At 30.3% G+C, this 19,405-nt stretch overlaps 1 protein-coding gene and 1 long non-coding RNA gene across 2 annotated transcripts in view; one reads left to right on the forward strand and one right to left on the reverse strand.

Moving 5' to 3' along the window:
* LanA (laminin subunit alpha) overlaps positions 1 to 19,405 on the reverse strand; it is a 167,504-nt gene that overhangs the window by 114,872 nt on the left and 33,227 nt on the right. Inside the window, 7 exon segments of the mRNA XM_067285291.1 lie at positions 1,221 to 1,379; positions 5,602 to 5,766; positions 11,447 to 11,581; positions 15,162 to 15,296; positions 15,617 to 15,754; positions 15,931 to 16,068; positions 16,822 to 17,094. Coding sequence (XP_067141392.1) covers positions 1,221 to 1,379; positions 5,602 to 5,766; positions 11,447 to 11,581; positions 15,162 to 15,296; positions 15,617 to 15,754; positions 15,931 to 16,068; positions 16,822 to 17,094 — 1,143 coding nt within the window.
* Positions 14,507 to 15,074, forward strand: LOC136987601 (uncharacterized). Its single transcript, XR_010882630.1, has 2 exons — positions 14,507 to 14,889; positions 14,997 to 15,074. It is a non-coding gene; the product is annotated as an uncharacterized lncRNA (long non-coding RNA).

Genomic DNA, 19,405 nt, shown 5'->3' on the forward strand with positions numbered 1-19,405 from the left:
TATATCTTTGTGTGCATCCTCTCATGATGAATATCACACTATGCTTCTTTAGCTTATGACATTCAACTAAAAACTATTTAATGTTATTCACTGTCACAAATGCTGGTTTGCATGTATTTTTCTCAAGCAGCATATTTTCATGTGGATCTGTGTGTTATCTGTATTTAAAAGACAATTTGAAAAAGAGTGTATGTTTTGTAATGGGGCAGGTTATATACCAATATTAAATTGTAATCATAAACTTGTGCCCATGGAGAAATGACCACTTCCATATGCGTATGGAATACAGTGAGACAGGTTATAGGTTTTGTTTTTATTCTAGCAATTTTTTGTGGGTATATGTCATTGTGAGTTATATATAAAAAATACAGTAATATACTCAATATGGTATAATAAAACTTTGCTCTATATATTCAGAAACATCAAACTAAAATTTTATTCATTATAGTACAAACCATAATTAAAATGTTTTAAACACACACATTTTAAAGTTTTTCTGTTAATAGGGAGGTTGAGGCCAAAGTTTTAAATGCGAAAATGTGTACGTCGGACGTTCGGCGCCGCTTTCCTGTAAGCCTAGAAGTTTGGCAATGGCCTTTGGAATGTCAAGCATGATTCCACTGACTTTCCAAACACCATTATCAAACTTCTAGGCTTACAGAAAAGCAGTGCTGAACGTCCAACATACACGTTTTCGTGTTTAAAACTTCGGCCTCAACCTCGCTAATTATGAATGGTTGTATAGATGTCAAGGCAATCATCTGGAACTATTTGGGATGGAACATAAATTTACATGGAATTTTGTTTAACATGGTATATGCTGGCACAGAACCCTCACATAAAACAGGATCATACCATATATAAAACATTTTCTCTTTTAAAGAAATCATAAAATTTCTTTAAAAGAAATAAGATTTCACTTTTAAAATAATTTAGTTAACAAAAAACATATGAAATATCTGTGAAATAAGTTATGACAATGTTGAATATTATATTTAGGATGATAAAATAATTAGGATGATAAACAAGAAAAAATTTTTGATTAAATGTTTTATAAAAAAATAATGTAAAGAAAAATTAGTATATTCAATCTCCTTTTATAAAACTATCGCATTTAGAAAGACCATCTAAAATATAATTAGCGTTCATATACAGTAAATGTATTCTTAAAAAAAAATAGTAGAAATCAAATAGCAGAACTTTTAATTCTTAAAACTAACCATGGCAACCAAAAAGATTATTTTCTTCTAGCTGATAACTTCCATCTTTGCATTCACTGCACTGACGTGAACCGACGTTAGGTTTACACATGCACTGGCCAGTTACTCCATCACACATTCCAATCCCACCTAACGTGCCGGGTCCGTAGCAATTACAATCTGATTTAAAAATAAAAAAATATTTTTAACATTAATATTTAATATTTATAGTAGTTATATTGTATTAAAAGAACTAAACATTTTTAATATTGGAACAATTCTGGACAGTAAACTCCATTCTTGCTTTTGTTATTGTTTGATTTTCTGCATTTTTTTCACTATATTTAGTTTAGTTGTTCTTAACCTAATAAGAAACTTTGTAGTATTTTGAGAAATCGTTCTTTATGGATTGTGACATTTTAAAGTACACACAATAAATATATAATATTATATTTATTTACTAATTAAACATTAATGTTATACCCCTCATTTGATAAGTTATCAAAGAAATATATCAACATTTAAGAATTGAAAATTAACAACGACAAACATCAAATAAGTATTTAATTTTCAATTTAATACTACAATAATTGATTATAAATTTAAAGTTAACTTTATCAATTTTGTGGTAATTTTAACTTTGCATGCAATTACTTCAAATTTTAATTTAATGACAATTTAACTGAGAAAAACATTAAATAAGACAAAAAATTTTAATGTACCAATATTTATTTCTTTTTTTTATATCAAGTTTGTTTGAAATAATTGAAGATTTTGATGTTATCAATGTTTTAGAACTGTTTTATTGTAGAAAATGGTGTAATTTTTATTTTAAATTGTCAAATTTTATATAATGTTTAATTTTTTTAAAAATGTTCAAAAAATACTAATTATTTCAGGTGATTATTCAAAACAGCTTATTGAGGAGTGTAAATAAAATTTTAATTGAATTAGTAACTTCAAACAACTGCTATCTATGCACAAATTATTTTCAAGATTTTAATGTTATTTTGTATGAAAAATAATGCCAACTTTTCGATACCTAATCCTGAAAAATTCAAAATAAATTTTTAAGGGAGAAATCTTCTCAACTTCTACTTGCACAGTTCTCTGAGTTTTTGAAAAATCAAGTCAAAAATTCTATCTAAATCCTAATATTTTTGGGCTTTTTAATGATCCTCAGAAGTACCAATATACTATTATGCTCCTAAGGAGGAAACTGGCATAAACAGTGTTGGCATCCCAGAGGAAAACTGAAAAGTCTGAAATCAGTAAAACTTAGGTGGAATTTTTTAGTCTTCATCTCCAAAACAGGATAGATCTGTGTATGTTTAACAAAAACAGAGAATAAATACAATTAATCCAATAATTATTTCAAATACCAAATAAACAACTGGATACTTTATCAGGCTATAAGGCTACATAATTACTAAGCAATTTGGCAGGAGGCAGGCTGCCAGGCCATTATCACTTATTAAATATAATAAAATAATTATAAATAAATTTATTTTATTTTAAAATATTCTGAAAACAAAAAAATCAGCCAAAAGCAGACTTGAACCCACAGCTTCTGTTTACTATACAGAACCATCACCAGTTACACTATCCAGACCTCCATCTGATTTTTGCTTCTAGACTAAATAAATAATTTAGGTATAATCATATTAGTCACTCACAGCCAATTGGGAAAACTTAGCACCCATGACTCTCCATAGTTAATGACCAATACAAGTATACCTTGTCTTACGTCGGTAATTGGTTCCAGAAGAGGCGACGTAAGTCGAAAAACGACGTAAGTCGAATTTACTTGTGTAGTTACGACTTACGTCGTAACTAAACGCCAATAATGGAGGAAATGCCAATAATGAGCACTTAAAGACCGCTAAATAAGACGACAACACAGAAACACAGATGTTTTCAGGTTTCGTTCTCTAGGATTTATGATGATTATATTAACATTTACTGTAAATGTACATATTTTAATATGATTTTGTGCACTTTCAATGCTTTTCTAGTGATATTACGACTTCAATGTTTATGGTGGACAGATTTAAAGTCGAATAAACTGACTTAAACTTGATTTTTATTTTTCCATATACTTTTTTTGAAAAACGACGTATAATCGGGAACGACGTAACTCGAGGTATACCTGTACAGTAATATTTAAATTATTAAATTAGCAAGGAAACAGATTGGACAGAGCTCCAAGTAGAATAACTGGCAATGCATCTGCATGATAAGCAAGAGATGTGGGTTCAAGTCCTGCTCCAGGCTGATCTTTTCTTCCAAAATATTCTAATATGTAATAATTATAAATTAATTAATTAATTTAATTTAATAAGAGATAGTAGCCTGCCTATTGTCAAATAATTTAGCCTTATAGCACAGTAAGAAATTTGGCTGTTTGTTTGGTATTTGAAAACAGAAAAATAGATTTATTTGATACTCTACCATTTCTATTTTGAATATTGTAAATATTATAGAAATTTACAACAAAAATTTATTTATTCTATGCAAAGAATATTTTTTAATCAATTTGATTCATTCAAACTCATTATATCAATTTTCAATCAGTTTCTTTATATAAATGGAATTACATGTTATAATTTAAAGTATAAAAATTTGTTTAAAAGTTTTTAATATAAAATCCCAAAAGTAAGAAATTATAATATAATTTCTAATCAGATTTTTGTTCTTGATTTTGACTGACTTTTATTTGTGGAATATTTAAAGAATAACATCTACGAACTGACACTAAGATTTAGAGAAGACAGGATCAAGAAAAACAGCTTGTGAAAATATATCATAAAATGTTTTATTAAAAATTTAAAGATATTTCCAACAAAGAATTGACTTTTATATTCAGAAAAATGGAGATGTCTTTAAACTTTGTTTGCTGTAGGAGTCATGGTTTTAAGTATTCTGCCAAAAGTTTAATTAAAATAAAAAATGCATTGAGTAAATTTAAGATGATGTTGAGTTGTGGCACAAGTTTTTGTATCAGTTCATTATTTGAAGAAAGAGAATGATTCAACCAAATAATAATAGTTTTGTAATAATGTTTTTAGCATTTTCTTGCTTTTTTCCAATGAACTTCACAGATATCCACAGATGTGCATGTGTGATGTGTTGGCTGCATAAAAGTTCAAATATACATTACTTTTGATAAGTGCATCTTTCAAAAAAAAATGTTTTAGATAAAGGTTTGTTTTTGATGTAGAATAATAATATGCAATAAAAAGTGGGAGTTTTCATTTAGGAAAATGATGAAATCAATAGTCTCATCTTGTGTCCCCTTGAAGTAACATTCATTGAACATTTTTGGTTCAAAGATTTTTTCTTAGGATGCATATTTTTCAAGTTATTCCAGTGAATTAATTAAAATAGACCACCATGTATAATATAATAATTGCATTTCTAATGATGATATACCTTATACTGACTAATCTATTTTCAAAGAATTCATAATATTTTTATATTTTAAAACTAGTGATGATCCTTACGATTAAAACGAAAGCATTTAAATGAAAATACATATTAAATCTTAAATAATAATAAAAGTAAATTAGAAGAAAATATATATATATATGTATAAAGATCTATTGCCAACTTATTTCTTAGCTTTCAGTACACTTCAATGTAATTTTAAATGGAAAATATTTAGAAAAAGTTGAAGCATTCTAAAATGCTATCTAAATTAGTATAAATATATATTGTTAAGTAGAAAATGATCATATTTGTATATAATAGATGTATTTTTGTTTTATCAGTTAAATATCATTATCATAATCTTAACTAAATGCAATATTTGAGAGAATTAAATATATTTATATAGTCCACATATCATTAAATCTTTTTAAGGTTTTTAAGAAGAATTAAATTTCTAATGATTAAAATTTAAACTTTCATAATGTCAAATTTTAAAGTTTTACATTCAATTCAATGGCATCAACTACTTAATAACAGAATACTAATTTACAGTCAATAAATTACAGTAAAATTTCTCTAATCTGACATATATCAGATTGGTGAGTCGGATTACAGCAGGTTGTCAGGTTTTGCATGTATATACATACTGTACAGTAAAAAAGCATACTTGGTTCACAGATTAGTTTATGATAAACTACATCATGACCACATATGCAACAAACAACTAGTGACTGACAGTATACACATACATCAGTCTCTCTCTGTTTCATATATCAAGTGGTACCACAAAAATTTCATTTGCACTGCCCCGCGCAGTGTGTTGAAGTACTGAACGTGTTGGACTGGTGAGTGATGAACTATAGACTCTACTGTATTTATATTAATTATTTTAATTTTATAACCACAAATATTTAAGGAATATAATTTGTTTAATATTTTACAAGTTTCATAAATAACTGTTAATAAAAAATACCTTCGCATCCATCAGGATTATTTGCTTTTAAATTCCAATATAAAACTTGGCATTGATGGCATATTCGACCAGTTACGTGACGTTTACATTCGCACAGCTCTCCGCTTGTTAAACTTCCGCAACCCCCAAATGTCGGTAAAATTCCAGCTGGATTGCAATTACATTCTACAACATTCAAAATAATAAATTAAAAGAGAATAAGACAAAAAAATACATAAATTTTTATAATTTATTTAATGATTGTATATTAGAAATGCAATACACATAATAAATAATTTATCTAAAAGTTTGAAAGTGAAATAGTACATGGCATTTTAATTAAAAAATGAATGTAGTAGAAGAATTAGTGACTAAGTACAGTGCCGTAACTAGGCAGGGGCAATAGGTGCACCCGCACAGGGCCCACTTGAAAGGGGGACCCAAAATGCATGTATTTGTTTTATTTTTTTCCCAAACCTAATTAACTAAGGGGCCTAAATGTAAGTTCTTGCACAGGGCACAGGAATGGCTAGTTACGGCACTGACTAAGTACACTTCATTACTTACTAGTAGGCATGTGGCACAATCATGTTACTAATATACATATATCATCTGTATAAATTCATTTTATGTTGTATTTATTATTGTTATAGTTATGTATTTACAAGAATTGTAGGAGAGCTTTGCTCCCTGCTAATTCAAAAGTTTTGTGATGATTCATCAATTCCTAGTGTCTCCTTATTTTTTCTGACAGGAAAAGTGCCACACTTCAAACTGAACATCATCTACTGGCACTTAATCTCCATTTAGCAATATATATTTTTTACTGTACAGTCTAACTCGTTTATAACGTCATCCATGGGACCGGCAATTTTTTGACGTTATAACCAAGTGTCGTTATCTGCGAAGTCTATTATTATCACAATAAATTTATCATCATATGTATAAAAATGCAAACTACATGTTTAAATCAACTTTATTTGCATTATTATGTCGAAGTTTACATCGATGTAATTAAAAATTTCAAAAATTACCTTTTATAAGAAATTTCTATTTGTCATAAGTTTCAATAATGGCGGAACTTCCGGTTTTGAGAATAATGTCGAATCAAAAGGCAACAAAAGGTTAAACTAATGTATGCCAATTAAAAATAATTCAATTACAGTGGTGCCTCATATAAGGTACTTAATCCGTTCCAGGTGCACGTCCGTTAAGTGAAACGTCCGTTATACGAAACGCATTTTCCCATAGAAATACATGTTAAAATATCTAATTCGTTCCGCAGCATAAAATAACCGTACTGTATCATAAAAAAAATGAACATGGGGTGCGTTCTTTTATTCCTCCGCGTAACTCTTCGCGAGCGACATCCGTTTAAAAATTCCTGCGGAACGCGTTCCTAAATTCCGGTGGGAGTGCACGCCGTCGAACGGCAAAAACGGCCGCTTGTAGCAGTAGTTTATTGTGGAAAGCAACATGGCGTCCTCCATGGCTCAGATAGTTTCGTTTCCGGTCCATTATGTGGTTTTATGAATGAAAATTTAGAAATTGTGAAAGCTCAAGTTAGTACACGCGGTGATGTGTCTACGAATTTTTTTCGAATGGTAGCCCACATTCTAATTTTTTTCGTGGCTATTTTGAATGCGCTTTCAACAAATAATCCATTTTATGGTTAAATTTTACAATTGGGTCCCTTCTTTTGCCTCTAAAAGCTCATATTTTAGAATTATAGATTCCTCCATCACGATACTATCGATAGTGCGGGCGCCGCCATCTTTCTTTCTTTCTTTCACCGTCGTTCCTAAATGCCTACAAACAGCAGCGCACTCCCATGGTAGCGGAGACGCAGAGCGACCGCTATTAAAGAACGCACCCATGGAACAGTCATCAATTATGCCGGAAAGTTCGTTGTTCGCAGCCAGTCAGTTGCTCGAGTCACGTAACGGCCAAACAGAAAGTCCGTTGTTCGCAGCGTCCGTTATTCGAGGCGTACGTTATACGAGGCCCCACTGTATTTCTTTATAAACTATTTAATGTAATATGTTATATTAAAAATAATAGAATATTTAACAATTTAGCATAACGTAATTTAAAAATGAGTACATAATAACCGATCGTCACGTCGTTAAAAGTCTAGCAAACCTCACCCCACCAAAGTCAGGTGGTGAGAGTACCACCCACAGTCGTTCAAGGAAGTGGACTCTGACCCTAGGACTAAACGGCTGGGGACCCTAGCCTTGCTGGAGCATTTGCTGGCAGCATTTATGGCTTATTTTTGAAACTGTGGGGCATCATCCTTCACCCCAATTTCCTATTCTTCATCACTGCGACGGGGGGGGTAGGTAAGGGCTCTGAAGATGGTGTTTAGCAGGATCTTTGATCCCATCATACTTTAAGAATTGCAGTATTTTCTTTGTGAAATAAAATTTGTAATCTAATTTTGTAAATTTGGGAGTGCTTCAACTATGACGTTAAAACAGGGTTTCGTGTGGTTACAAGCGGGTTTTTTAACATTATCTAGTATAGTAAAGTCGTGGGACCGATAAAAATTTGACGTTACATTAAGGTTGTCATTACATCCGATGACGTTATAACCAAGTTAGACTGTATTTTATTTACTGTATTTTTTTTTTTACCTAGTATTTCCTTTTCTCTATAATGGTAATGCAGTAAATTAAATTTTAACTTATTGTTCAGTTTTGGAATTAAAATGTGGTACTCTCTTAATACAGTGATTCTAAGAAATGCTATCTGCAGTCAGTAGCATTAGTAAATACGAGAACAGGTTACTAGATTTGATAATTTTGTTATTTTAGTGCCTAAATTTTTTTGTTTAGTGTTTAAAATATCATTAGTGTTAATGGTGTGGCTATCACATGCCTTTAGCTCTCTTCACCTGGAGGGCAGGAAGGGCTCAGGTCATGAGGACAACCAAGTTATTGCATTACTCTTGCTCTGTTTTGGTAGTTGTCCTATCATGTGTTTTTTCCCCTCTCTTTGTATACTTGTTTTTATGGAATAAATACATGTATAACCTGTATCCATGTTTTTCAATTTTTGCTGGCAACAAGGATAAAAAATGGATCTACAAATAATCAACAAAAATTATCATTTTTACTTTGTTTAGATGAAATATTAGTTTTTGAGCAAAATTTGTGATAACATTTAACACTAAACAGTAACAGAAACCAATTTTAACTTTTTTAGAGCGGTTTAGTGCTTCTTTGGCATTTTTTAGACTCTAATCTATCATTTCCAATTCTTTTTGAAAAATTATAAATGATACTAAACGTATACATTACAGTAAAACTCCAAAATCCACCAGAACCTGATCTTACCAGGTAAAAGTAGACCTCATTTACTTTTAGAATTAGTGTAACTTCAACTACTAAGACATTTTTCCATAATTTCTGAAGAACTTTACTATGTTAAACTCATTTAACAAAATAAAGTTCTCTTAGAGAAAGTGTAGATGGATGTTTTAGTTTTGCAAATTACACTTGTTAAAACACCAATAAATATAAAAGGCATTCCCCTTAAAAAATTATATTTCAAATTAGTTTTAGTTTTACTTACAAGGGGAGGGCACGACCTGGGAAATTCACTCTGGGATGAGACTTGGTATATAGGTAATACTCCATTAGGATGTTCAATCCTCAAAACAAGACAGTGCAATGGCCAGCCAATTTTAAGAAAAAAGCCTTTAAAAATTCAAGCTCAGCTTATGTACTAATAAGTTTCGCTAAGTCGGCAGCTGCCGAGCAGCTCAGTCGATATCGTTCTTGGCTACCGCCAAGTCGTTCAGGTTTCAAATCTCGGTCTCAATTAGTATTATTTTTTTTTTTCTTTCTAAAAATTTTTTAAAATAAGTATTTTGAATATATAAATATTAAAATTTTATTATAATAAATAATTTCATTTAAAAAAATGTTTAACACATATTACATGTCATTTTAATTATAATAATACAAAATAATTAATAATAATAGTTATAAATAATTAGTTATGGAACAACAGTTTTCATTTATTATTCTATTGTATCAAATTTTTCAAAGGTTACCACTCTTATTAATTCTCACCACTTAAAAATAAAAAGTATAAAACATGTCTTTTATATTCATCAGTTACTTCCATTTTAACAAAAATAAACAACTGAAATGTTCCCAATTCCAACAGTATTATATAAATGAGATCCAATTTAACACTTCAGTGTAAAAAGTACCACATTAGACTGACATTTTCAACAGCAAAACAAGATTTTTCTCAAGGTTATAAAAATGCACATGGACTTATGGACTGACCTGATATTCGGAGACTTGTCAGTTTACTTTTGGATTTCGAAGAGATCATAGTGTTCCGTGATATATCACACCATAATACAAATAGTTTCAATATTTTACAGTAAAACGTCTGTGAATGAAGATACTATCAGTTTACCAACAGTTGATGATTATTATTATTAATATACTTATTAATTATTTTGTATTATTATAATTAAAATGACATGTAACATGTGTTAAATATTTTTTTAAATGAAATTATTTATTATAATAAAATTTTAATATTTATATATTCAAAATACTTAATTTAAAAAATTTTTAGAAAGAAAAAAAAAATACTACTACTAATTGAGACCGAGATTTGAAACCTGAACGATTTGGCGGTAGCCAAGAACGATATCGACTGAGCTGCTCGGCAGCTGCTGACCTAGCAAAACTTATTAGTACATAAGCTGAGCTCGAATTTTTAAAAGCCTTTTTCTTAAAATTGGCTGGCCATTGCACTGTCTTGTTTTGAGGATTGAACATTCTAAAGGAGTACTACCTATATACCAAGTCTCATCCCAAAGTGAATTTCCCAGGTTGTGCCCTCCCTTTGTTAGTTAAATTAGGAAAACTTTTTGCCTACAAATTATGTTCTGACTGATTTTGGATTTTAATGTTTAATATATATTGTCAAAATAATACGCAATAAAATCATTGAAATCTTATAGTAGAGAAGACTAATAATATTATATGTTTTCTGTTCTAATATTGTCTAACTTTGTAGAGATAACCCTATTTAGTCCAACAACATTAAATGAGGAAGGGGATCTCATATTGTAGTACTGTAAAATGCTAGTTTGCCACCTTTGGCATCTCCCAACAAAATGTAAAAAACATGCATCAGGTACAGGACAAACTGGGCAACAAGCCTAGAAATAATCAGTTTACTTATATAACAACACATATTCCAATTTGGAGAATAATGATAATGGTCCTCTTAAATGGGATTCACATCTGGCATTCACCTGTTGAGAAAAAGACAAGAGTGTTGTAATTGGTGGAGAACATGAGTGTCTCCTCATTCCAGTATGATCATCTGAAAAATACACAGGTGCAGTGGCGTAGTGAACATAACTGGTGCCAGACACTTTATTGGCGCCCCCCTCCCCCTCCAGACACATATATAGTTTGTCTTGGAGACCATTTGGGTGCCCATCTGCGAGTGGCGCCTGGTGCATGATACACACCCTTGCACCCCCTCCACTATGCCACTGCACAGGTGACTGCAAAAACTTGACAGAAACCACTTTAAAAATGTTCTAGGGCAAGTAGTGCCCATTCATTGAAAGATATCAAGTAGGAATTGAAAACCCAAGTCTGACATTATTTTGGATTATTCTCTTCATTTTCGTCAGCCAACAGCAAAGTATTTACTAAAACAACACTTATATTAGTGTTAAGCAAATAAAACTAAGTTCCTTTAAAAGAGATATCAATTTCTTTCTTTTATATTCAAGGGATTCAGAATATTATGATTGACATAATAAAGTTTTTTTTCTTAATTTTTGTATAAAAGAGGAGAAAATAAAATTCACTCTTACCTTCACACAACGGATAATTATAAAAACCTTCGCGGCATCGATCACATTTCTCTCCATCGAAATTTGAATGACATACGCATTGACCTTCATTGTTACATGATATTCCTAATGAACCTGCTGTTTCACAATCACAAGCTAAACATGAAAAAATTTTAAAAATTTTAAATTAACAACAGAGATATATTTGCCAAAATAAATGAAAATATGAAAGTTATGTTTTAATTTTTAATGAACTTCATAAATAAATTTCTAATAATTCTACTATCTAGAATACATAAATTGAAAGAATAAAGTCTAGTAAGCATAAAATTTAATTCAGTGTTTTAAAAATTTTAAATTTCTACTTACAAATTTATGTTATCAGCATGAAACATTGCATGTTTCACATATAAAATGGAAATTCAGATAGAAATTGAATTATACATACAGTTTATATTATATATGTAGCTCTATTTCTGCATTTGTAGTATTATATAATACTACAAATAGCCAAGATACCTGCTTTGCTCAGAAAAATAATATACTAAGTACAGTTAACATATGCCCAAAATTACAATGAACACAAGTGTGGTTCATTTGAAAAAATTTGAGATGTAACAGCAACCTTTCTTCAACATGATGTAACTATAAGAAATGAGAGAATTTAATCTGTGGGATATTTTTCAGTTTCGAGCTGCATCACTAAACCAATTTAATTTTATCAATCAAAGTAAACCAGTTCAATGTTTGAAAAATAATGGCAGCTAATAGGCATTAGAACTGGAATTGCAACTGGTCTTTCTTCATAGTTTTAAATCAAATTTCCTGAATAAAAGAAATTTTAAACAAAAATTTCAAAATTATACTTTCTTTTTAACTTTGGTACTTGCCAAGATTTTTCAACATATTTCACAATGAATGCATCAATTCATTTGTCTATCATTGAAATTTATTGCATGACATCATTGACTCATTTTGAGACAATTATGTCATGAAGTTTAGAATTATGTGATCATTCTGAACTTACCCGTCCCTGCCATTCTGATTTTTCCATACAATATAATTATAGAGATCACATCCTTGTAAAATTAATTCAACATTGATTTTATATACATCCAAAGACTTTTATGGAAAACTAAGGAGGAAATCTTCAAATTTCAGTCCAAAACATATATCAAATTATAAATCCAATTCAGGTGTAATCTCATCAAAAACAATTTTGCATTAAAAGAAATTCTAGAGTCAATCTTATACAGGTAAAAATAGGAACGGCCATATGTTTAGTACTGCATACATTTTGCTCAAATAGCAGACTGAACAATCAAATTACATTTGACCAGCTTTTACTGACATCCACTTTCACCCATTAATGTTCACAACATTAGCTTATTGTATTTGAATTTCATGTTTATTTCACACCCACCAACATCTGGGTAAAACTTCCTATTTATGCAAAAGAGTTGATCATAATTCTCAAAGCTTTTAAAATCCAATGATTTTAGAAATGGAAAGTATCTTATGTCCTTCTTGAGATTATCCTGAATATATGCACAAAGTTTTATAGAAATCAGTTCAGCTATTTTCACAAAGTACTCCCGACAGATATACAGTAGAGCGTCGATAAGTGGAACGTCGGTAAGTGGAATGGCCGGAAAGTGGAACGATTTTCAGTCGGACTGTGTCGTGCTGAATCGAATGTTTTTGATACTAAATTTACTTCTAAAGTATAATTTTCATGTTTTTTATATTCTTTAATATATTTATTTTGTTTGTACAAAATGCAGAAATAATTTTTAACGATACGATAGCCTCGATGATTATTATAAAAATTTTTGTTAGGCTTAAAATCGACGAAAATTCAACACGAAGCGACACGCAACGGAGAAAAATTCAACAGGAAGCGATACGCAACGGAGAAAAATTTGAACATCGGACAGGTTAATGTATTTTTTCGTACAAAGTCGGAAACTGGAACAAATCATTAACTGGAAGGACCCCAGTCCCCAATTGGTTCCACTTATCGACGCTCTACTGTATATATAAAATTGAATTCATATGTGGACATCTCAAAAGAATAAAATTTCAAAATTATTATTCTGTAGTAATAATATTTAATATTTTTATTTTTTAAACTTATTTTTTGAACTATTTCTATTTCTATGTATACCTAGCAAGTATACTAGTTATACAATTTCACTGATGTGGCATTGGCATTAGAGACAGTGATATAGCTAACACTAGATTTAAATTCATTTATTTGAAAAACTAAGTTCTTGAGAAGGATAGGACAAGCATTAAAGAATAATTCAGTTCCCAATAAAGTGCAAATTTATTACATTCTGTACGATAAGTGAATATCATGCAGAAAATCTAACTATATCTGATTCTGTTGATTTTTTATTCTTGAACATTTTTGTGTAATAGCTAAAAAAGATCTAAAGTAGGTAGAAAATATTTCTATTTTAATAAATAAATTTTGGCTTTCAGAAAAAGCAATTTGTTTCCTATGTTTATTACAATAGCACTAATTTTCTCTAAATTTGTTGATACTTATATTACTTAAAAAAAATATTCAAGCACTTATTAAATATCTGGCAAACACATTATTACAAACACAGGTTTAATATAAAAAACAAGAAGGAAACCAACCATAAACCGTTCCCTTATATATCTAAACATATTTATGAAAAATGCTCTAAATCCCTAAAAAATGACAATATTGTTTTAGCCCCGTTGTTAACAAACAAAATATCGCAACAAATCTGTAATGTTAAAAAACCAAATAATAATAATATATGGGAAAAAACAGGAGTCGTTTATAAAATCAGCTGCAATTGTCAACACCCACAATATTACATAGGTGAAACTGGACGTAAATTGGAATCACGGATCAATGAACATATGGCTGCCATCAGGTTGAAACATAACACCTCCCCTTGGTTTAACCACATAATAAACAATAGTTGCCAAATAGAAAAAAATAACACCAAAATTTTACATTCCGAGAAAAATATATATAAACGTAAGTTTAAAGAACACATAGAAATAAAAAAACATAGCAATAATAGTAACTTAGTAAATCTGTCAAATGGAATGCAAATCGACCAACAGTGGTATTATGTAATAGAGGGCGCAACAGACTAATAGTTTTATGTGTGGCACCCTACTGCAAAAACGTTCTAGTATTGTAAAAAGCGCAATGCTTTTCGAACAACCTTAAGTGTATATTTATAGGACCAAAATTTGCTGTAAAATGTTTGAAATACATCCGAAAAAATAGTAAGTACGTATTTAATTTTAGAAAACTCTATATTAGTTACACAGATCTTTGTAAAAGATTTTATATAAGAAAACTTTATAATTATAGTACTACTGTAAATACAAGGGAAAATAGGAATTAAAAAACGAATATGAAAACAGATACCAGTAAGCAATGTATTGTTAATAAAGAGTATACGAAAAAGGTATAAAAAATGTATTTAGTTAAAATGTTTTTAAAGAATTTTTGTAAATCTTATTATGTACGTACTCGCGTCACCCATGTTAACAAAAAACCTTTGATTTCCTGTAGCACTGATGAGGGACCAGGACTCATAAAACTGGTCCGAAATGCATTTGATGAAGAACCAATAAAAAAGTTTTAAGCCTGTTCAGCTGTAAGTTAGTTTACCGAATGTTTTCGGATTAAAGAGACAACCACCTATTAAATATTTATGGAATATGATAAATTACTTACGTAAACATTCAGGATAATTATAATATCCGGGAGAACATTTGTCACACTTTGGTCCTGAAAAATTAGGAGAACAAGGACATCTTCCAGTTCTATCACATACAGAACTACTAGAACCATATTCATCACAACCACATTCTGTAAAATTTAAAAATTTCATAATCTATATATCTTCAAGATATTAATTTTTATAAAATAGTTTAGTAATAAAAAACTATTTTATAACACAAATACTTTAAAATAACTAGAAATTTTTCCTGAAAGAAATTAAATTATTTTATGATAATATAAATACAATATATATATATATATATATATTATTATGTTTTAAATACAGAATTAATTTTTTTCTAATTATTAAAGATTATAAAGACAGTTAATGATTGTTATCTTATGAGGTTATAACTTTAAATCATTTAGAGATAAAGGATTTGACATTAACAATTTTAAAACATTACCTTGGCATTTTGGATAGCCAAAATATCCAGCTAAACAGTGATCACATCGTGAACCACCGTATCCAGGTCGACATAAACATTCCCCAGTAATGTTATCACATATTTCTTCTGTGCTACCATCAGGATCACACGAACAAACTAGAAAAATAAAATAGTTAATAAATATGAACAAATATGGTCTTCTAGTCTCAGAAAAAAATTAGATATGTAAATAAAATAAAATGCATTAATTCAATCATGCATAAAAAAATAAAATCATATCACTTAATTGTTACTTATCAATATCAAATGAAAATCAAACAAAAATTACTTACATTTGCAGTCTGGATAATCATAATATCCCAAATCACACTGATTACATTCACGACCTCCATAATTATTATAGCAAGAGCATTGTCCACTATCACGATTACAAACAGAACTTATAGAACCTATTTGTGAGCATTCACATGCTGAAATTGAAAACAATAAGTAAATTATTATATTTATTTAAACATAATACATTGATATTAAATTATTAAAGACATTTATAATAAATTATAAAAATAGTTATTGAAATTTGATTAATACCATTATACAATATAAAATCATAAATTTTTTAAATGATAAAAATGAAAGTTTGCAGAATAAAGAACAACATTCTATAATATTTGAATGTCATGAAAGCAATGAAACCACAGTAAATTACTAAAGTGAATTAAAAATGGTTTAGGTTATGAATTTATTTGTAAGATTTTGCTTATGATTAGGCCTTAACTCTGGAAATATTACTGGTTCATCATCAACTAAAAAACTTGTTTTAATGATTTATATTTAATTTATAATTTATCCTCTTCTATTTTAATATTCTGAAAGACTAAAAGAGCATCTTCTGACATTTAACTAGCTGATAATAAAGCAAGATGCTTGAAAACATTTCTAGTAATAAAGTATTCTGATTGTTATGATTATTGTTTGACCATATTCATGTAATGTGATATGTTAATATGGTTGAAGTACAAAGATTCTTATAATAATAATGGCACTATCTTCCAAACCACAATAATTTATAATAATAAAATCTTAGAAAATTATTATTTGTAAGGTCTTAAAATATATGAAACAAATATTAATTGGTAAGTCAAGAAACAGTTTGAAGTACATAAGAAAATATGTTTCTGATTTTAAATGGTTTAATTAATTTAATGTAAAATTAAAATACTTACGAAGGCATTCTGGAAAATTATAATATTCTTCGGCACATTTGTCACAACTCAGACCTGAATAATTCGGCTTACAAGGACATTGTCCGCCACCAACTTGACATATGGCACCCTGGGTGCCATTAATGTTACAATCACAGGGACGACAGGTTGGATAATCGTAATAACCTGGACTACACTGATCACAATAGGGTGAAAGAAATTCCGGTCTGCATTCGCATAAACCGGTCCCGTCGGCACAGTTACCGGTAGAAAATGATAAATCACAAATACATTCTGAAAATAAATAAATAATTGTAAATTTCAAATTACAAAATATAAAATTTTACTAATTTTGCTAAAATTTATTTTTCTTTGTCATAATTTAATTATTATTTATACTTTCAAAATTTTGTGGCTGTCGGCCATAACATTGTATAGTTATATCAATATTTTTATTTTAGATTTAAGATTTTCCTTGTCCCTTTGTCTTTACTATTTGAGGAATTCCTTCTTTAATCCCTTTTTTCCCCTCAGGTGGAATTGCCGTTTCGGGGAAGTAACATCCTGAAACAAAAGGAGTAAGGAGACCGAAGGATTAGCAAGTGCGGGAAAGGGGTTGGACGGCAGATTTCAACGAGAGAGGTCGGTCTGAAGTAAGCTTCGGATTGCGAACAAAGAGATCGGAGGCTATACATTCTTGTGGATGAGATCAATGTTCCCGTGTTAAAGAATAAAAAGTGAGATATTGTGAGGATAAAAATCCCAGAGACGCATAATAAGCTGAAGCAGAAGACAAGCTTAAGAAAGACGGTAGAACTTGGACGATTAAGGAAAAATGGTGACCCAAGACCATGTGGCAAGCAGAACATTCCCAGGCATTTCCATCTTCCTCTTGTTCTATTCCTAATTATCTATCTTCCTTTCTCCTTATAGTTTGTAAGTAGGTTAAGTCTTAGATATAAGTCTCTTTGCGTACTCTTTGTCATGACTCGAATACTTGATTTACATCCATTCAAGAAGTCTAATTATTGTTATGTATGAAAGAACCTGTAAGTTTTGCCTGTAAGTTGAAATCTATGTAACAAGAACCAGTTCGACAAGTGAAATAAAATCGATCTGTATTATACATGTATAATTGATTGGTATTTTATGTTTTCTGTTCACGCAATGACATATCAACTCACTAAGAACTTCACAATTTAATTGTTTCTTGGAATGCATAGCATATACAATAACAAACACAGCTAGTAGCTCTTGACATCTTTGAGTCTCCTCCTTTCTAGCAAATTGTTTGTTTGATCATAACATAAAAACCGGATCATCAACATCAAATCACAGTAGACATAAACTAGTACAAGTACTCATAGTTTCTATGTGAAATACAGTAAAAGATCAATATTTTGGACCTTGTGTTATTACAGATGGCAGATGTTGGTCTGGCTAAAAGTATTGGAAAATTATAAGAAAACTCATTTGTTGTAATGGATTCCTTTATAATGGATTCCCACTATTACAGACTTTTTTGAGATCATGCAGACCACTGTCCTTCTGTGATTATGAGCTTTTTAGTCTCCATTTTATTTATTTTCTCATAGTCATCATTTAATTTGCTTTATTTGCAAAAAGTAAAGGGTGTACTATAGATTGCCACCTATGGAATTTTGGGACTGAGTATACATTTGAACTTAGAGGACCGAGACGAGTTCAACGGTACCCTACTTTTGGGCCGGAGGCAAAAAATAAGAAAGTTATCGTGCTTTTTTCGGCGATCGCACGATGATCGGGCATCACATTGCTCTCTCCGCTAAGCCTATCACGTGTTTAACAGGCAGTCCAGCAAGTCAGCCATATATACCTTCAACAAAGGCAGATGTTGATCCACGAGCACACTGATCATCTACAGTTCGAGTTAAGTCCTTTTTGCACACCCTCACGCTCGTCGACCTCAGGGGCTACGGCTCCTCGGTCTCACTATCACTCACGGTCGGCTAGTACTACGAGCCAACCATGCTATCGCAATCGGAAGTCGCGATGCTTGAACAAAAGGAGAAAAAGGAACTGGTGTTCGACTGTTTGTGCTCCCGATGGACTCTCCCTGGGAGGGGAGCCGCTGGCAGGCTGCTGATTGTTTAACATCACTAGTTATTGATTCACGGTAGTTCTTGAACAAAAGAAAAAAAGGAAGCAGCATTCGACTGTTCGTGCAATTTCATGCCTTTCAGAGTGCTTTTTTAATTTGTTTGCAGACTTTACCATGAGATGGCAACACTAGCAACTACGGTGCCATCTGCATGAAAGCATTAAAAAAGTATGATAACTTAAAAACTATGATAACTTTCTTATTTTTCATCTCCAGTCGAAAAGTAGGGTATCGTTGAACTGTCTCAGTCCCCTCAGTTCAGATATATACTCAAAGTCCCGAAATTCCATAGGTGGTAATCTATAGTATCTCCAAAGTAAATACAAAAATAATACTAAATAACATAAAATTCATGTTTCACTCATTTTTTTTAAATGTAGATTTTCACGTTACATCTATTTTTGTTTCATTTTCTAATCGACTACTTTTGCTCAGTTTTGGTTTCAATTTTTTCTAAGAATAGCA

The sequence above is a fragment of the Centruroides vittatus genome, unplaced genomic scaffold (genome assembly GCF_030686945.1).
Source record: "Centruroides vittatus isolate TY-2023 unplaced genomic scaffold, ASM3068694v2 scaffold_2520, whole genome shotgun sequence".
NCBI classification, from domain to species: domain Eukaryota; kingdom Metazoa; phylum Arthropoda; class Arachnida; order Scorpiones; family Buthidae; genus Centruroides; species Centruroides vittatus.